Here is a 21,699-nt window from a genome sequence, read left to right on the forward strand (position 1 = left end):
CTAATGAATGTGTGGAATTTCCCTAGTCCCTATAAAGTATTTTGCCTAAAGTTCTCAGACTTGGAAAGTGAATCATAAGTAAGTGAAGCATATAAATTCTCACTCACAACTATTATTTTTTATTTCCCTCTGACATTTTAAGCTGCCTAAGACAAGCCCTCTGGCCCTGCAGATGCCATCTCACCCCTGTCAGGCTGTCTTCTTCTTTGTCTCCTTTCCATTTCCCACAGTTGGGTTGAAAGTTAATTCATTAAACTAATTTATATAAATTTATATACACATGTGAACGAAAGCTTCCTCATCTTTCCAGGCCTTCATTCAAAATAAATTAATACCAGGGACTGGCCCCTCTTAGGGGATTACAGTGACTGGAGGAGGATGTGCTTATTATTATTAGCCTGAGGAGTGAGCTAGCCAATGTTCCATAAGTCTTCCTAGATTCTTTTAAATGTTATAGCAAAAGATTGGTCCCTTAGGGTTGAAAGGACTTTGAAGAGAAAGAGAATGCCTTCAGCTCTTCAATCAAAAATTTACTTTTCACAGTTTTACTTTGGCTTTTATCCACCTCTGCCTTGAATAATTCTCCCTCCTCCCTTTGCCAAGGTAACAAGATATTCTGGAAAGCATATAGCAATCCTTAGCTTAGAGTTATGAGTCTTTATTTCTTGGTAGTCAAATCAGTAAAGTATACATTAGTACCTACTATGTGCCAGGCCCTGGGTCTAGAAATCAAACCTACCCATCTTGGAGCTTAGAGTGTACTGGGGGAGGGCAAGAGAACTATATGTGATGTGTATAAGAAAGTAAATAGAGAATAGATACAAGATAATTTCAGGGTTGAGAGGGGATTAGCAGCTGGGAAGATCAGGAAAATTCTCATGTAGGAGCTGGCCCCTGAGAAGAGTTTTGAAAGAAACTAGGAATTCTAATAATAGTGAAGAGGACATAAGGGATAGCAACATGTGTGAGAAGATGGAAAGTATGTGTGATGAACTGCAAGAAAACCAGTTTCACTGGACCATGGAATACAAGTAGGGGAGAAGAGAAATGTGTAATAAGACCAGAAAGGTGGGTTGAAGTAGAGTTCTGAAGGGTTTTATATGCCATGCAAAGGAGCTTGTAGATGTAATTCATAGGGAACCACTGAAGTCTATTGAGCCCCAAAGTGATGTCATGCTTTGTTTCTGATGTCAAAAGTAGGAAGGTTACTCTGGCAGCTTTGGGGAGGGTGGATTGGAGAAGAGAGAGACTTGATGTAGAGATCAGTTAAGAAGTCAGTAAAATGATTTAGGTGAGAAGCATGGATGAAGACCTGAAGGAGATAGACAGACAGACAGACACACACACACAGATTTAAAAGAAAAGAAGACCTATGGAAGAAATGTTATAAAATTAGAATCAATAAGACTTGAGGTTGAAGGTTGGAGTTGAAAGTAATAAGGAAGAGAATAAAAAGTTTGCCATTCTGGATGACCTCTCACTAAGACTATGCATTTAAAATTTTCTTTTTTCTCGTTTTCTTTTTAGCTAACCTTTGGTACTTAGCTTCTAGTGCAAAGTCTTTCTCTCTTTTTCTGAGAGAGCCAGTTTGTCTAGGATTGAATAACTGAGCCTAGGATTACAGTCTGCTCCTGAATTGGTGGGGGGCCAGGAAGGGGGTGGAGTAGGGAGAGAAATGTGCCTTTCTCCATCCTTATCTACAGAATACCTATTTTCTCCCCTGATCCACTGGAGGTAAACTAAAACTGAATTGATTATTATTTCAAGGATTAAATCACTAGCCTTCTTTTTTGCTGAAGGAGGGCCCAAAATGGTTAATAATGAATCAGTTCCATTTTTATGAACATATGGCGTGTGCTTGTGTTATAGTATGAGCCCACAGTATGAGGCCCGGGAGGAGTCTAACCCTTTGGTCTGAAGAAAGAGTCTGCGTGGAGTGGGCCGTATTAGGATTTACCTCTCTCATTCCTTAGAAGCAGGTCTGGGTTTCTAAACATCCAGCCCTTCAGGAAGATTTCCTGTCACTTTGTAGCGTTATAATTTACCAGCATAAAAAAACCTCCACCCGTTTTGTGCTATTGTCTGGTCTCTCTCTCTCTCTCTTTTTTTTTTTTTTCCTTTTCCTTTTCCTTTTTTCTCCCCCTTTTAGAGTGGGAGGGAAGCCAGATGGAGCATACTGCAGTCTGAATGAACCCTGAATGACAGACTAACGTGGATGCTTATTCTGTTTCTTCCTCAGCTCCAGAAGAAAAGGAGGTAATTAAAGGACAGTATGGGAAGCTCATAGATGCTTACGGCTGCTTGGGCGAGCTCAGGTTAATATCTGGTAAGTGTTCATTCAGGTTAAAAATGACGGGAATCAGGATGTGCATGGCTGTGCTCCACAAATAGCTGGGCAAATAGCACCTTTTGCGTCAGGTCTGAAGGGCTTATGGGGTCCAGCTGTTTTATTTTGCAGCTGTAATCAAACCTTTTCAGCATTTCTTTAGAAAGCTAAACTTGCATCTTAGTGCAGATGAAGGGGGGAAAGGGGTGAATGACTGAATCTGGAGCATCGTTATTTATTCTGTAGACCATAGGCAGCTAACAGCTTTAGGCTGGTGTGAGACGAGACAAGACTGGTGTGCTGGAGAACAGTCCAAATGAAAGCCTGCTCTGGGGAGCCCTGTCAATTTTTGGTCTTTTTTGAGTGACATCTCTAAGGTTAGAAGATGTCACTGAGGACATCAGATGAAGGACAGGGTTGATGGGCTGAACTGCTAAGAGTCTTCCTTGGGGGGCTGAAATGGGGTGGTTGTAGGGATTATATGTATGGTAGAAGTCAGAAAATAGAAATGCAGATTTACACAACGAAGGTAAAGAAACCCTGATTTAGAGCTAGGGTGGGCGTGGGGCATGAAAATTGAGTTTTTAATTTTATCTGATCCTAGAAAGTATAAAAATATTGGGAAATAGTACCAGATAGTCTGGAAAACAGGAGTTCAAACACTACCTTTGACAACTCTGTAGATAAGAGAAAGACACTTAATGTTTCTGAAACTCAGTTTCTTTATCTATAAAATGGGAATAATGCTATGAGATCCATGTTATGAGGCTGTTTTAAAGCTCAACTGTAATAATTAATATGTGTGTGTGGATATATATACATACACACGTGTATATATAAATTGTTATATAAATGTCATTATTGTTTTTATTTTAAGCTAGTGTTTTAAGCATACGAATTTTGGGAGTAATCTGGACATAGGATGTATAGTTTAAAATGTCAGTAACTTCTAGTATAGACCAAACAATTTGGTTCTGGTTGTGTCTGCACCACAGATTACTGATCTTTCTGGGTCCATTATACCACAGATTTATTCTCTGCTAACTGGACTAGCTCAAGAAATAGATTTTATTTTCTTTATCTGGAATCCATTCATTTTTCACCCATTATCTTTTTTCTGGCCTGCTGGCAAAGAGAAGTGAGCTGCAAATTCCTTTCACATGACCAAGACCATTGTCTAGCCTTCTAATTTATCTAAGTTCCATTTCAGGAATTACGATTAAATAAAAAAAAAATGGGAAATGCTATGAACTGTTCCTCCCTAGATTTAAGGATTTCTCCCTTTACTCCTCCCTCTACATCCCAGGTAGTAGATATTTTACAGTGAATGACTTTAAAAAACAAACAAAAGAAACCTCAATTACTTTTCTTTGTCATATTTTTTACTACATTTCTGCAGGTTTTGCTGACATAGGGTAATTGTTCTTTAACTGTAACCTTTTTCTCAGAGATTGTTCCAACTTTTCTCTTTTTTCAAATCTCTTGTTCTACCCCACTCCCTTTTCTCTTAGCAGATGACCTTAACCTCTTACTTTATAAGGGAGTTGAGGTCACCAGACATAAACTCCTTTAATCCTCCACTCTTGTACCTCAAACCTCTTTGTTTCCACTTCTCCCCTTCTTCATTGCTCCTGTCTCACAGGATTAGATGGTAATTCTTTTTGCCAAGAATGCTACTATCATCTCTTTTATACCTTTATTTTCTTGATCATTCTTTCTCTTATTTTTGATCTTTTCCTTTTCAATGGCTCTTTCCTTTCTGTCTACAAATATATTCATGTCTTTTTTATCCTAAAAAAAAAAATCTTGTTGCTACTTTGCTATCCCCACAAATTTTCATCCCACAGTTTCTCTCTCTCACACACACAGAGATGTTATTAACAAACTCTCCAAAGGAATATCAAAATTCATTGATGATACTTACTCTCAATCTCCTGGAAATTTGTCTTTCAATCCCACTTTATTGAAACCTCTAAGGTCATAAATGATCTCTAAGTGGACTTTTCTCACTTTTTATCCTCAATTTATTGAATTTGACGTTCCTGACCTTTCCATTCTTCTTCATATTCTTTGGCTTCTATGATAGTGTTGTTCCTTGGTTCACTTTTTATCTGATCCTCTTGTCTTATTAATAGTTGTCATCTCTTTCTTTTCCCTGATGGGAAATATGGGCAACGAGGTGGCACAGTAAATAGAATACTAGACCTGGAGTCAGGAAAACCTCAGTTCAAATCCACCCTCAGTTACTTACTAGTTGTATGATCCTGGATAAATCACTTAACCCTGTTGCCTCATCTGTCAAATGATTTAGAGAAAGAAATAGCAAATCACTAGTATTTTTGCCAAGAAAACCCTAAATGGGGCCCCACGGAGTTGGACACTGAACCACTGTAGTACTGAATGCACTGTTCTACCTCACTTCTCTCATCCATTCCTATGACTTTGATTCTCTTTTCTGCACAGAAGACCCACAGTTTCAGTGCTGCATCCCCAGAGCATTTCAACCTGGTTGTTCTGATTTTAAACTCAACATATCTCAAACTGAGCTCCTCCCTTATTTTTCCCAGTATCCTAATTTTGCCATTATACCAATTACTCAAGCTCAAAATCTGTCTTCTTTGATTCTCTTTTCTCTCATTCCTCATATCCAATTATTGTCAAGTCCTGTTTTTTTTTTTTTAATTTTTGATATTACCCATTCTTGGGCTTAACCCATCCTATTTTTTTCTGTCACTATTCCAACTACTTGAGTTGTCATCTCATCTGAAATGTGGCAATAGGTTTTCAACCAGTGTTCTTCTCACATATTTTCTTTCAAGTCACCATTTACACTATTTCTTACATAATCTTCTTCTCTAATCATATGAGTCCTCCTAATGCCTGACAAATAAGAGACAAAGTTCTTATTCTGTCTCCCCACTCATCATACCATCTTCCAATATTATGCTTTTGCTTAGGTTATATCCCACGTCTGGAATGCATTTCTTCCTCACTTCAGTCTGTTAGGATCTCTAGCTTTAAAATTCATTTCATGAAGCTACCTCCTCAGTTCCCTCTAATTGTTGATACTTTCTCCCTCTTAAAATAATCATATATATGTATATATATATATATATATACACACATACACTTATCCATTGAATCCACCAATAGAATGTTCCTGAGGTCAGGATCTGTATTTTATTTTTGTCTTTTACCTCCTGCCCCCTTCTAAGACAACTAGTTCTCACAATGGATAGAGTGTTAGCCCCGAATTCAGGAGAGTTCAAATCCATCTTCAGACACTAAATGTGTGACTGGGGAAGTAACTTAATCCTACTTGACTCAGTTTCCTCACCTGTAAAATAAGCTGGAGAAAGAATTAGCAAACCACTTCAGTATCTTTGCTAAGAATGAAGAGTTGGACACAATTAATCAACTTATCATAGTTACCCATAGTAGGAGTTTTATACAAGCTTATTGGATTGGATGCAAGGCCCTCTTCAGTCTGGCTCCAGTTAATCTTTGTATTCGTATGTTTCCTTATTCTTCCTTTTAGCACTTTGTATTTTAGTCAAGCTAGATAAATAATTCCTGCTTTCCTCTTGCCCTGCCTTTTCTCTATATAGGGCATCACTCAAGCATGGAATGTATCCTCACCTCAGACTCTTGAAATCCTTCTTTTGAGTCATACTTCAGATATCTCCCAATTGGAATGTACAAACTAGTAAACAGGCAAATACAAGATAATCTGAGGAAAGAGAGAGTGCAAAAGAACTAGGAGCATCAGGAAAAGCTTCCCTTAGGTCAACTAGTAGGTTAATTGAGTTTTAAAGAGAGCTAGTGTTTTTAGCAGGAAGGAGATAAGATGCAAGTGGAATCCATATTTGGGACAACTAATGGGAAAGGATAGAGAAGTATTATATATGGTGAATAGTAAGCCAGTAAAATAGTGAAGAGCAATATGAAATAAATGTATGAAAGAATAGTATGAAATCGGAAGGGCTTTCAGTGCCAAACTGAGGACTTTTTAATTTTATCCTGGAGGCAATCTGGAATCACTGAAGACTCTCAAACATGATGAGTTTGATAAGACTTGTACTTTAGAAAGTTTGTTTTGGCAACTCTGTGGAGGATGATTAGAAAGAAACGCATCTGGAAACAAGGCAGAAGATGCAGAAGCATAAGAGCCTGAACTGATTGGCTGTCAGTAGAGGGAAGATTGTGAATGTGGGAGATGTGATGGTAGGATCACTAAAATTTGGCAGCTGTTTGTATATGGGGGGAGTGGTGGTAGTGGTGGTGAGGGACAGTGAAGAGTTCAGGCTCTGAGGTTGTTAATATAGGGAGATTTGGAGAAGATAGAATGATGCATTCCAATTTGGACATGTGACATTTCAGATACAAAATGTGCTACTGGAGTTCAGGACAGAGGTGAAGACTGGAAATACAGATTTAGGAGTCATTGACCCCCATCACCTGAAGACATTTATTCCTTCCTTTTTCATTTTCTTATAGCATTTTGCCTGTACTCCTTTATTTGCACTTACTACATTCTCCTTTTTAGCAGTTATTTGTATACATATCCTATCCCCTTCCAGTCATTAGCAATGGGATCTGGGTAGTTTCTATCTTTGTATCCCAGGTCTGACCATGTCACTTATCCCTGCATTAAACTTTTGGCCCCTTCCTACTTCCTTGTGTAAGACAAGCCAGATCCACATCTTGTGCTTTTCACTCCTTTTTCTAATAACTGGAAGTTTTCCCTCCTCAATGCTGCCTCTGCTAGTTCCTCCCCTCTGATATTGTGTGTATGTGTGTGTGTGTGTGTGTTTATATAAAAAATACACATACATATATACATATATATGTATATATATATATAAAAGCTAGCATTTATATTGTACCCACTATGTGCCAAGCACTTTGCTAAATGGTTTATAAATATGAACATATACTATATGTGTATTTGTATGTATATATGTATATTATGTATATACATACATATTATACATTGTAGATGGGAGATAATCTTCCATCTATATATGTATATACATGGATGTACATGTACACACATTCTAAATGGGAAGTAATATCATATACACACATACACACACACACACACACACACACACACACATATATATATATATAAAATTATTATATTCTTGAATATGCACCACACTATAAATAGATAAATTTATGTGTGTGTGTGTGAGATTTGGACATTGTTGTTTGCATATTGTTTCCCACATTGGTCTATGAACTCCTGGAAAGCAGGAACTGTATTTTTATCTTTATTACATAATACGGTACTTGGCACAGAGATACTTAAATCTCATTGACTGGTCATTTTCCTTGAGTTGACATTTATTGTGAATTTGTTCAATTGTAATGACAAGCAATTGTTTCTGTTTTTGCATTTAAAAATCTACATTTTTCCTAACTGTGTGATCCTGGGCAAGTCACTTAACCCCAATTGTCTCAGAAAAAAAAAATCTACATTTTTAAGTGTAGTAATTTTCTCATATTGAAAATAAGAGTTAGACTAAGCCTATACCCTAAAGCAGTGGTTCTCAAACTTTTGTTCTCAGTATCTTCATGTTGTTAAAAAAAAACTATCGAGAATCTGTTCAAAGAGTTTTTGTTCACATGGGTTATATTTATAGCTATGTACTATATTAGAAATAAAAAATGATTTTGAATTTGTAGACTCTCTGAAAGGGTTTCAGAGACCCCAGTAGTTCTTTGGACTACACTTTAAGGACCACTGCATCTAAAGAATAAAAAGGAGAGAAAGAAAAGCTCCTATAGACACAAAAATATTTATAGCAACTCTTTTTTTGTAGTGACAGAACTGGAAACTAAAGGAGAGCCTACCCATCAATTAGGGAATGACTAAACAAATTTTGTCATAGGAATGTTTATATGAATATTTATGCTATAAGAAATGAAGAAAAGATGGTTTCAGAAGAAACCTGAGAATAATTATGAACTAAGGCTGAGTTAAATGAGTATTGAACAAAAAGAACAATTTGTTTTATAACATTAACATTGAATGAACAGTTTTTGAGGAGCTGGGAGCTCTGATCAATACAATGATCTATCATGATTAAAGATAGCCAGTGATGAAGAATTCTTGCTGTACAGGAATTCTTCTGATAGAGAGTAGACTAATTTACAGAAGGAAATGTACAATTTTAAACATAGCCAATACTGGAATTTATATTGCTTTACTCTATTTATCTGAGATTTTTTTCCCCCAGTGGCTTGGGGGAAATTTAGGGAGAAAATAAATGCTTAGGAATTAAAACCAGATGGTTAAAGCTTTACCACTCTTTTGGGAAAGTTGCTTAATCTTATTGAGTGTTTTCCCATCTATAAAATGAGAATAATATTTATCTTATTGATTTGAAAGTTTGCTGTCAGGTGAAAACACTGAAAACTATAAATAGCCATTTAAATGCAGGTGGGTATTATTGATGGAATAAATTTATATAACTATTTTATCACCAAATCACAAGACTGAATTATATGTGCAAATAATGCAGGGTAGAGCAGTGAATGGCTTGGACCATTATGACCCCCTTTGAATGTGGATTGCTAAAAGAATGGTATTTCCCAGAATTTCAGAGAATTCAGGGGAAGAGAGAGACTAATTACATAGCAGGGAAGTCTTTCTGAAAATATTTCAATTGGGGGGAGAACGATAGGAGAGCAAAAAAGCCATCTCAGAAGAACCTTGGGTAAGGTAGAGGAACACTGAGCAGCTCAGGTGATACATGGATAATTTAAAGTTCAAAGCTTTAGGGCACACCCTAGTGGGAAAGTCACTTTAGAGTGAAAATCCTTGTTTCTGATGTATTAACTTTTGGAATCAAATAGAAGTAAGACTATCTACAGAATCTTGAAACGAATGACTTCTATAAATCTTGAGTTTTAAGTGAGTAATTGCATAATGATTCTGCAAGAGGAAAGGAAGAAAACAGATATTTCTTTTTTTTAAAAGGCACTAATTAAATTGGCACAGTGGATTGAATGCCAAGGAAGGCCTGAGTTCAAATTGGTTTTTAGATGTATGCTATTAGTTTGACCCTGTACAAGTCACTTAACCCTGTTTGCCTCAGTATCCTCATCTGTAAAATGAGGTGGAGAAGGAAATAACCAAACACTACAGTATGTCTGCCAAGAAAACCCAAATGGGATTTGTCACATGAAGAAAATAACTGAGCAAGAACAAAGTTAAAATACCTTGTGGAAATTTTTTATTTAAACCTTGTAGCTTAACTGTCAGCAAAGAAAATAATGTGGTCCTTGAACACACTGAAGTGATTTGGAAAAAAGCCTAAAAGGTTGTCACCACCAATATAAGGCTGTTGTGACCAGTGGTAGAAGGTAGGAGGGTATAGCTATGCAAAACACTCACAACATTGTTCTTGAATAAACAAAGCCTGTGTTGTGCCTGCTGGTATCATCAACCCCCATCCCAGTAGTGAAAATGACAAGTGATCGCAGAGAGGTCAATTTAGCTCTGAGAGACCATTTCTCTCTGTTTAAAAATAAATTTTATATCTTGTTGTCACATCATCTGTATGTGTCAATGTAGTCATCTCCTACCAAAAAAAAAAAAAAAAAAAGAGAAAAAAAAAATACAGTTAAGCAAAGCTAACCCACACTTTGAAATGTACACAGTGCTGTATACCCAAGTTCCCCATCTCTGTAAAGAGGGAAGGAAGGCCAAAATTGAGCTTTCATTTCTTGAAAAAAAATAGCTTTTATTTTTCAAAATATATGCAAAGATGTACTTGACTGCTTGCCATCTGGGGGAGGGGAAAAATCGGAACAGAAGTGAGTGCAAGGGATAATGCTGTAAAAAATTACCCTGGCATGGGTTCTGTCAATAAAAAGTTATTTAAAAAAATACATACATACATACACACACACACACATATATATATATATATGTGTGTGTGTGTGTGTGTGTGTGTGTGTATATATATATGTATATATATATATATATATATATATATGCAAAGATAATTTTCAACATTTACCTTTGCAGCTTTTGTGTTCCAAATTGTGTTCCAACTTTTTCTACATCCCTCCCTTTTCCCCTCCCCTAGACAGCAAATAATCTCATATAGGTTAAATAGATCATTCATTTCACTAAATTCAGTTTTAGTTGTTTCTTTTCATTTTGTAATGCTGGAGAAACTGAGGCAAGATAGAGATTAGAGAGCATTTTATATTTTATTTGAAAGGGAGAGATTTACTGGGATCAAATGGATCCATGGTTTGGTCCCAGGGCTGAATGAGATTATCATCTCCAAGAATCCAGCAAACAATGCGAGTTCTCAATGATATATATATATACATACATACATACACACACATACGGCTCAGACTCAGGGGGTAGACTGAGGCAGGGGTGGAGTCAGGGTGCTGAGCCTGAAATGGGACTCTGACAGGGTGGGATGAGCCTTGGGAGATAGGATGACATAATGAGGGGAGGAACCCTGGAGATGGGAAGAGTCATCTTGATAAGATGGTATCTGATATTCTGATAGCTTGGGATGGGGAGAGGCATTCTGATATTCTAAAATATAAGATCTTTTATCCTTGTCAAATATTCTGATTAAGAGGGACGGGTAGTTTTGCATGATTGAGCAGAATAATTATAAATTGAGGCAGAACAATTAGAGAAACTGAGTCAGGATAATTAGGGAAACTGAGTCAGGACAATAAAAGAGAACTGTGACATAACAATTTACGTTGTTTTAGTTGATTGTGTATATTGTTTTCTTAGTTGTACCATACTATGTTTCTCTTTGCTTCTGTATTTTAATTCCATCCATCATTTCTTATAGGATGGTAATATTTTACTATTCATGTCCCACAATTTGTTTAGTCCTTTCCCTTTCTTTTCAGACCATTTTCAAAGGAGCTCTGAGGAGATTTGGTAGAGGCAGAGAGGTAAAGTGGTAGATAAGAGTCCTAGGTCTGGTATCAGGAAAACCTGAATTCTAATTTGGCTTCATTCACTTTCCAGCTATGTAATCCTGGACCAGTCAACCTCCGTCTGCCTTACTTTTTCTTGGGAATAATATTAGGATTACCTTCCCTGGGTTGTTGCAAGGACCAAATGAGACTCCTAATAGATGTCCCCCCCCCCCCTTTTTCCCTCTTCTTGCTTGTGACTGAAGACCTTACATAAAAGAATCTAGAGAACAAATTTGCATCTTTTGGGGTGAAGAGAATTTCTCCTGTGGAGCTGAGATTGTCTTTCACATATAGGAGCTGAGAATGAAGGAAGTAGCCAGTAGTTATTGCCAGGGCTAAGTAAACAAAGAAAGATCTTTTTAAACTCTACTTGTCTAGAGACGCCCTCCTCTTTCTAATTGGATGCTTCTATTTTGACCTCTACTTGGGATTATGAGAACTGAAGTCTCTCCTAAGGAGAAAGTATATTAAAACTGAAACAAGGGGTTGATTACTTTATTGAGGTCTTGTTATCGTTTTTTTTTTTCTTCTTTGCTTTTGCCATTTCAATTTGTGTAGAGATCCTAGTTACTGCCTATTTTCCAGGATTTTGGGATCTCCTTCCCTTTGGCTGTGCCTTCTGTTTGGGTCAGTATGGTTTTTATCTGTCTTCCTGGCTCCTGATCCATTATCATTTCTGATGCTTTCAGGCTGTAGTGGATAGAATGCTTAACTTGCTATTTCTTTACCACTGACTGGAGGGCACCAGATTTATTCCCTACTCAGGGCTATTCACATCATCTTTCAAACCTCTCTTTCTGAAGCACCCATCAGATTCTGGATGCTTCTCCAGTTTGGCCTGCTACCAGGAAATGTGTTTAAAATATAAGGGGGCTGAAGTTCCTCCTTCACTAAAGCTATTTAGGGAGTGGTTCTAGTCATTCAGTTTATGACTCGAATATATTTTAACTTGTAAACACCCACCTTTGTTGGTACATTTGAAAGCAGCAATATGAGCTCATTTAAAATTCATATTTCCATCGGCCTCCTGGACTAAGATTTCTTTCACTCCCTAGTTGCTTCCGCCCCATACCACAATTGGTTTTGGGAATGAAATGTTTCAGCACCCCCAAGATTTTTTGTTTTGAGGAGAGATTTCTGAATCCTGAAAAAGTGGGTGTGATTCTTACAGAATATAAAATATAAAATATGGCAGCCAGCTCTAGAACACTCTGGGCATATGATCATGCCCCTTTCCTCATTTCATCCCTGCTGTGCTCCAATACTTGGAATGTTCTCCCTCTATTTAGGTTCTGAATTTCCCAGCTTTCTTTAAGTCTCAACTAAAATCCTACATTTATTGGAAGCTTTCCCTAATCCCTCTTAATTCTAGTCCCTTCCCTTTATTATTTCCTATTTATCATGTGTCTTGCTTTGTATTTATTTGTTTGCATGTTATCTTCCTGTTAGATTGCAAGCTCTTTGAGGATAGAGACTGTCTTTTGCATCTTTGTATTCCCAGCACTTATCACAGTGCCTGGTACTTAATAGGTGCTGAATAAATGTTTATTGATTGGTTGATAGTGTTGAAATTCATTTCCACTTGGGCTACATGGGAGTTCTGAGGGATTCTGTCTGCTTCATTTAGGACATGGAAGAAGGACTTTGGATCGAGTTAGGAGTTCAGGAAAGAATAATCAGTCTAATATATAGGGGAACATCAGGGCAATTCTGGTCTTGACTCCCATGATTGTCTCAACTCTTGGCCCTTAGAATATAATCTTCAAAAGACATGTCCAGAAAATAATAACAATAATTTTTAAAAGATCTGTCCCAGTGATTCCTTGGTTTATTTAGAGCTGGTGGGACCTCAAGGGCCATCAGAAGCAACTATCATTTTAACCTTGCTGATGTCCAAGGAAGTTAAGTGACTTGCTTGGATAATTGTTGGAGATATTTGAACCTGGGTTTTTTGACTTCAGAACTTTGTTCAGTCTTTTAATATCTTATGGCTATAATAGGAGATATAATACAATTAAATGAAAATAATTTTAGTTTTGGAATGAATAAACATTAAGTGCCTACTATGTACTAGGCACTATACCAAGCAAACTCTAGCTTTATTATTACTTAATAAGCATCACGTTATCCTATTATTACTAATTGCTAGTAGCCTGGTCTTGTGATTTCTTTACTATTCAGTTCTATTTATTAGGTATGAGTCCTGTACACTACCAACTTCTTCACCTCAGTTTCCTCCTTTGTAAGATGGAGACACAAATACTGGTACAACCATATAGCATGTAAAGAAAGTACTTTGTGAACTGGAAAGCAATATGTAAAATGCAAACTATTGTTGTAATTTATTTCTGAGACCTGGAAAGACTTATATGAATCGATGTTAAATGAGGTGAGTGGAACCAGGAGGACATGGTACAGGGCAACAACAAGATTATATGATAATCAACTCTCATGGATGTGGCTCTTTTCAACAACGAGGTGATTCAGGCCAGTTTCAATGGTCTTGTATGGAGAGAGCCATCTACATTTAGAGAGAGGACTGTGGGGATTGAATGTGGACCACAACATAGTATTCTCACTCTTTCTGTTTTTGTTTGCATGCATTTTCTTTCTCATTTTTTCCTTTTCAGTCTGATTTTTCTTGTGCATCATGATTGTGGAAATATGTATAGAGGAATTGCACATGTTTAACATATATTAGATTGTGGTCTAGGAAAGGGGATAGGAAGAAGGGAGGAAGAGAAAAAATTGGAACCTAGTTTTGTAGGGGTGAATGTTGAAAACTATCTGCATATGGTTTGAAAATAAAAAGCTTTATTTAAAAAAGGCAAGCAATTTGATATAGGTTATACAAGTCTAGTCACTGAAAAAAATATATGTCCATATTAAATGTGTTATAAAAGAAAAGACAGAATTACCTTCTAAGAAAAGTTAGAAAAATATTTCTTTTAGAGTATATTTTGAACTGAATTCGGGCTCTAACAGTTCTTACTCTGGAGAGAGGTGGGATTTTTCATTATAAGTCTTTTAGAGTTGTATTGCTGAGAATAGCTAAGTCATTCACAGTAGATCATTTGACAGTATTGCCATTACTGTGCATAATGTTCTCTTGGTTCAACTCATTTCGCTTTTTATCAATTCACATTGATCTTTCTGTTTTTCTGAAAGCATCCTTCTTATCATTTTTTTTTCTTTTAGTAAACTGAATTTTATTTTTTTCCAATAACATGCAAAGATAGTTTTTAACATTCAATGTTTTTGGTAAATTTTGCTATTTATTTTAAATTTAAATTCAAAATGAGAAACAAGTTGTCAGGCATAATTTACTTCTTCCATGCATTTAAATAGCTACCTCTTTTGTTCTTGAGTTTCATCCTATGACTCCAACTCTATTTCCTAATATTTTACAGCATGCCTGTTCTGCTTTAGCCAAATCAGTTATCTTATCAGTCTAGGAAATGTACTATTTTTCTTTTTTACTTTATACTTTGATTCATAATGTCCTCCTAGTTAGAAGATGCTTCTCCCTGAATATTCAAATCCAACGTATTCTTATCCTGGTTCAACTTGAATATTACTCTCTCCATGAAGCTTTTTTAGATGACTTTAGCCCACAAAGTAATCAGCTGCTTTTTCTGAATTCTTCTTTTTTATATTGCTCATTTTTAATCACATTGCCTTATATTGATAATTGTTTTATGTGGATAAAAAGTCTGTATTTTCTAACGTGACCAATGCAAGAATTTGTTTTGCTTGAGTATGAATATTTGTTTTAAGGGGTTTTTGTTATTTGTTTGTTTTTTAAATGATGGGAGGTGGAAGGAAGAGAAAATAGATGTTTGTTAATTGGAAAAAATCATTTTAATATTGAAGTGTATTTAATGTATCAGTACATTTAATGTCAATTATATAACAAGACATATTGTCTTGTTGATTCAATAAGTCCATATAATTAATATTTGTGTATCAAAAAATATATATCATCTAGTGGATTACATATAATCTAAATTCTTAGAGGGTGGGCATTTTTTGTTTCTCTAGTATCTTCTGCCAGTATTTGTGGTATATATAGTGGATACTGTTTATAAATTTGTTGAATGAATAAAATCTGGACATTATTTTTTTTCTTATTAATTCCATTGCATGGATGTGTGTGGAACAAGTGGTCCAAAGAGTCTTTTGTCCTCACAAAGGGTTCGATTGATCCTAAAACATAACAACAAAACAACCACATGAGAACTGATTCAACCATTCATGAGAACAATTTGGAACCATGCCCAAAAGGCTATAAAACTATGTATCCCTTTTGATCCAGCGATACCATTAGTAAGTCTGTATCCCAAAGAGATTTTTTTAAAAGGGGAAAAAGAACCTTTTTGTATGAAAATATTTATAGAAGTTCTTTTTATGGTGTCAAAGAATTAGAAATTGAGGGCATGTTCATTAATTGAGGAATGGCTGAACCAAGTTGTGATATATGATTTTCATGGAATATTACTGTACTAAAAGAACTGAGAGCAGGCTGATTTCAGGAAAAAACCTGGACTTACTAAGATGAGCAGGACCAGGAGAATGTTGTATTAAGTAACAGTACTACTGTATGATGATCAACTGTGAATGACTTAGCTATTTTCATCAATACAATGATCTAAGATAAGTACTCTTGATGAAAAATGCTGTCCACCTCCAGAAAAAGAACTGATGGCATCAAAATGCAGTTTGAAGCTTGCTATTTTTCACTTTCAGTATTTTTGTGTTTTTTCCCCTTTGAGCCTGTGTCTTCTTTCACAAACATGACAAATATGGTAAAACAAAACAGCAACCACATGAAATAAAAGCATGCTGTAATGGACAAATAACTTAGGTTATCTCTCACCAGGGTTGCTCTTTTGAATCTAGATTGAGCTAAAGCCAAATTCTTAAGAAGAGAGCAGACATATGTCAACCCAAGAATAGATGAAAAATCTATCTGATCCAACTCCCTTATTTTATGATAAGGATATTAAGATCCAGTAGGGTTAAGTACTTTACTCAAGATCACAAGGGAACTAATTGGCAAAACCAGAATTTAAAACCTATGACCTCTGATTTCATATCCAGACTGCTTGGTTTCATCATACAGGAGCTGAAAGTCATCTATGAAAGATATTTCTCTTCATGGTCTCAGAGCCCCAACTCAGAATTCTAGGAGAATCTCTGTACTAGGCAACATAACTCTGCAGGGGCAAGTATATTAACCACAAATCAAGTGTAACTTTGTTACACAAATGAATGCAAAAAGAAGGCAAAAAGGGGAATTAAGGCAACTCTGTGAATTGCTGAGTCCACTCAGTTATTCAAAGAGTACTTCCTAGATGCCTCTGGTTCTAGCTGAGGACCTATCAGAATACAGTTCTTCCAAGGTCAATGGGGTTCCTAAGGTTTCCAAGGTAACCTTCTCAGACTGGAACCTGGTCTATAACCACATAGTTGAGCTATCTCCACCTCCTCTATGGCTTTGGGATATCTTAGAATCCCTTCTGTCTTTTCTTCTCATCTATGGAGACTTCTTCCTTCCTTTCTTCTGGCTTGGCTTTTTCTTGTTTTCTTTTCAGTCATGGGTGGGTGGGAGGCTACTTCTGTTCTCTGGATTCTCTTTTTATGTGCTCTTCATTTGGATTTTACTTGGCTGCTTGCCCCATCATACTCCATGCTCTGTCATATTGCTGTGAGCAAAGAGGTCTGTTGTTTCATTCGGTATTTATTCATTTAAAATATTTATTGATCCTTTTTAAAATAGTTATTTCCCAATTAATTTCTAACCCCCCCCAAAAAAAAACACTTCCATAACAATAAAAAAATTAATAAAACAATTGACTTTGGAAGTATCTGTCAGCATAGGCAACATTTATCATCTGTAATCATTTCCCTTTGCCTTCCCAGCCATGAGAGGAAGGAGCTATAATATCCTGTCATGAAAACAAATATGAGTTGTTGCATTTAATTTGATTTTAGTTGTCATTTAGTATTTCTCTGTCCAGTATTACAACCATTGTATACATTATCTATATAATATTCTGGTCTCATCTCTTTTAGTTCAAACAATCTCCTCATATGTATCTCTGAGTTTCTTATATTTGCCATTTCTTATGGTGAAGCAATATTCAGTTACATTCCTATGCCACATTGTTTCAGCTGTTTCCCAACCAATGGATACCTGGGGTTTGGTTTTGTTTTTGTAGTTTTAAATGTTTTATCAATCAGTTTTTGTTTTTGTTTGTTTTTTGTTTTTTTGTAATTTTAAAACAATTTAAAGATTGTTTTATCAATCTTTCTCTTTTTTTTTTTTGCTTGTTTCTCATAAAAATATCATCTCTATCACCAACTCCTAAATAGATGTCCTCCTGTGTAACAAATAAGGCACACTCACTTTTCAATACATATCAAGAACCCACTCTACTGGGGATACAAAGACAAAAATGAAACTGTCCTTGCTCTAAAGTTTATGCTGTATTGGAGGGGATATAACATGCTCTATCTACTCCTAAAAACAGTGGTTCTCAAAGTATGGTTTAGAGAATCCTGGGGAATCTCTGAAATCCTTTTAGAGGATCTACAAATTCAAAAATAGTTTTTCTTTCCAGTATGGTAAATGTCTATAAATATAATCCAGATAAACAAAAACGCTTTGGAGAGATCCTCAATAATTTTTTAATAGGATAAAGATGCTGAAAACAAAAGTTTGAGAATCACTGCCTAAAAGGATAGGGGGGAAATGGTGTCACAGTGTGACCGTATTTTTATGGTTATAATGTTTACATTTATCAGGTCTCTTCTGCTTCCATGGAAGCAATAACAGATAATCCTCTTTTCTGATTAACTTTCTAGGTGGTACACAACTGAGCTTCCTGGTCTTGGTGACAGGCTGTACATCAGTGGGAAGAATTCTTGATGCTGAGATCTATAAAATCACCACAATCGACTTCTGTCCACTCCAGGAAGATGTCAAGGAAGAAGACCGTCTCACTGCCCTGAAAAAAATTCTCAACTCTGGGATGTTCTATTTCTCCTGGCCAAATGCTGGCTCCAATTTTGACCTGACCGTCCGAGCTCAAAAGCAGGGTGATGACAATTATGAGTTGGGAAATTCCTTTTTCTGGTTAGTACCTTGTGTTTTATTTCAGCTTTAGTCTTTTACAAATAGCACAAGTGGCAGCTATTTTAGAAGCTAGATCTTAGTTTTTTGCTTTGGAAATATCTATTCTGTGAAATATTCATGGAAGAATATTAAACTCGAGTCTATATTCCTCCCACTGCTCAGCATACTCAGTAAATTCAAAAAAGGTTTATTTAAATGTTGATGATGCACAAAATACTCTTTTAGGTTCTGGAAAGCTACAAAGACAAATAAAATGTATCCTCTGTTAAGGGACACTGCGTTTATACATTAGCTCAGTTAATTGGAAATTGATGTTCTCTATTTTTATTTATATACAGCTTTTTTGAAAGATATTGACTTGGGATGCATAGCCCTTTGAAGAAGGCCCAGTGGCCACTTTTGGTAGCTCAGATTTTAAGTAATGATGGTGCCTTTTTTTCTGGTTCTTTAGTAAACATACTTTAAAATTTAAAGATGATAAAAGATTACCTCTTATTGGTAAGTGCCCCAGTTTACCTCATGTACTAAGTCTCTCTTGAGATTGTAGTTCTTCACTGCATTTCCATGGTAGTTATCCATTGTGTCACACATTGTTACTCTATGATGGATGTGCTGAAATAGGACTTTAAATGACTCTTCAGGGGCAGGGACTCACTTTGGTCTTTTTGCACAGTGCCTGATCCACAGTAAGCACTTCAGAAATTATTATTGATTGACTGCCTGATATCTGTAAGGTGCTTTAATATCTGTAAATTGTGTATTTCTGTGAAGGACTAAGACTCTCAGATAGACTTTGCTTGGGTTATTGACATGGTAACCATTCTTGCTTTTGTAAGTTATTTCCTCTTAAGAGTATCTGAGACATCAAGATATAGTCCATGTAATGTAAGCTGTAGTTGAGTCGTGATATTTATTCCTTGTATTCCTGAGATTCATATAAGAAAATACTGGCAAAAGAATTCCTTTAATAAGTAAACAGTGTTGCCTTAGGTCTCCCTGCTTTCTGTTATAGTTGTAGTGAAGCTTTCTTTGTGTGATAATCCAGCATATCCATAGCTATTTTCTAATAACAATCAGGGTATGTTTCTTTGGTTTGGAAGTATTTGTTGAGATGGTACACCTTTGAATAACCAGCTCTAAAATCCCAGGCTTTGTTGGGAGGAGAAGGCATTAGACCTTGAGCCTTTTAAGGTCAATTATTGGATTGAATAACTCCCATGTGCCAGCATTGTGATTGATAGAAAAGTATTTGTTGTTGCTGTTGTTCAATTGTGTCTCACTCTTTGTGATCCTGTGAACCATATTGTTCATGGGGTTTTCTTGGCAAAGATCCCGGAGTGATTTTCCTTTTCCTTCTCCAGTGGATTAAGGCAAACAAAAATTAAGTGACTTGCTCAGTGTTTGAGGCTGAATTTGAACTCAGATCTTCCTGATTCTAGACCCAGCATTCTATCCACCAAACCATCTATCTACCTGCCTAGAAAAGTATACATACATAAGAATAACAACATAAAATAATAACATTTCTCACCAAAATGAGATAGTAAATGCTGCATGAGAGATTACAAGATGTGGACTCACTCTGGGGAAATTTCAAAGAAGAGGAAATAGCTAAGCCTAGTAAGTGTTTAAAGCCATATTTGAACTCTCTTGATTTCAAACCAGGAGCTCTATCCACCGGATAGAGTGAGTCCATATTCTCAGCCTTTGGGTACTACAGTATCTGATAATTATCATCTGATATGTCAAAGATAGATGTAGTAGTTGAGAGAACTCTGGGCCTGGAATCAGGAAGAACTCGATTCAAAACTGGCTTCAAATTTATTGGGTGTATGACCCTGAGCAAGTCATTTCCCCTGTCTACCTCAGTTTCCCCATCTGTAAAATGGGGTTTAAAAATAGCGCCTCTTGTTCCTAGAGTAAAATGTGATGATATTGTAAGATGCTTTGAAAACCTTAAGTGCTATATAAATGCTAGTCATTATTGTTCATTTTAATAATAGTAATTACTATTATAATAATGTCCTAGAGGGAAATTCAAAACTTTGATTCCCTTAATAAATCTGTGTTTCTCTTCCCTAAATAAAATGGCCTGTGTTCCTACCAAGCGCCAACAAATGTGACTAAGAAATTAAACTACAAGGATCATACGTCTGGCAAAAGGTTACTCTTTTTCCTGGCTCATTTGCAAATGAGAAGTTGTGAAATAAGACCAAGTGATAGCAGCTGTCAGCAATCATTGCTGGCCTGATGGAACTCTTGAGTTTTCTGGAGGCCTTACCCTCTTACCATTAATGTTGTTTGCCAAGAAATGGGTGAATCAGGGTAGATATTTAAAGTATACACCCAGCACATCCTTGCTTACTCATCATTGGTAGTAATCAATGCTCTTGTTAAAAAAAAAATAAAATTCCTCTGGCCGGTCAGACCCGATTATAAGAATTAAAAGTGGACATCTTTAGAGCTGGCTACTGAGTGAACCAATCCCAGCCCATTATTTGTGCAGCTCGGTATCCTGTTCAACACAAATTCCATTGCTGCTCATGAGATAAAGTGTCCTGGGAGGCAGCTGTTGGAGTGCAAAGATCCTGCATTTTGGAGTCAGGGTTTTAAGAATTTTTTCCTCTGCAAGTGTTTTGGTTCTGTGACACTCTACCTTCTCTGGACTTCTGTTTCCTCATTGGTAAAAGGAAAAAGTTGGAATAAGTAATATCTAAGCTGCCCCATTTAAATCTATAGGTGGAGTGTTAGTCTATTCATGATCCTATTAGGTTAGTCAACAAACAGCTAGCTAGCCTGGTGGATACAGTGCTGGACCTGGAGTCAGAAAGATCTGAGGCAAATGCAGCCTCAGATACTCACTAGCTTTTACCTCACTTAACTTTGTTTTCCTCAGTTTTCTCCTCTGTCAAATGAACTGGAGAAGGCAATAGCAAATCACCCCATTATTTGCCAAGAAAATCCCAAATGGGATTATGAAGAGTTAGACATGACTGGACAACACGAAGCATTTATTAAGAGATTTCAATTTTTAGGCATTGTGCTAAACACTGTAAACACTGGGGTACAAAAAAGGCAAAAGCATAGTCCCAATCTTTATGGGCACAGAGTCTAATAGGAAAGATAATTTTAAAAAATGTACTTATAAAGTGTTTTAAATATAGAGTAATCTCGGAGGAAAAGAATTAATAGTTGAAGGTATGGGTGGAACTGGAAAAGCCCTTTTATAATTCAACAAACATTTATTAAGCTCCTA

The 21,699-nt window shown here is 36.3% G+C and overlaps 1 protein-coding gene across 1 annotated transcript in view; it reads left to right on the forward strand.

Annotated features, from left to right (window-relative positions):
• Positions 1 to 21,699, forward strand: part of SYNJ2 (synaptojanin 2) — a 134,190-nt gene that overhangs the window by 22,652 nt on the left and 89,839 nt on the right. Inside the window, exons 2-3 of the mRNA XM_051998026.1 lie at positions 2,240 to 2,326; positions 18,173 to 18,443. Coding sequence (XP_051853986.1) covers positions 2,240 to 2,326; positions 18,173 to 18,443 — 358 coding nt within the window. The remainder of the gene's footprint in view (positions 1 to 2,239; positions 2,327 to 18,172; positions 18,444 to 21,699) is intronic.

The sequence above is a fragment of the Antechinus flavipes genome, chromosome 4 (genome assembly GCF_016432865.1).
Source record: "Antechinus flavipes isolate AdamAnt ecotype Samford, QLD, Australia chromosome 4, AdamAnt_v2, whole genome shotgun sequence".
NCBI lineage: Eukaryota > Metazoa > Chordata > Mammalia > Dasyuromorphia > Dasyuridae > Antechinus > Antechinus flavipes.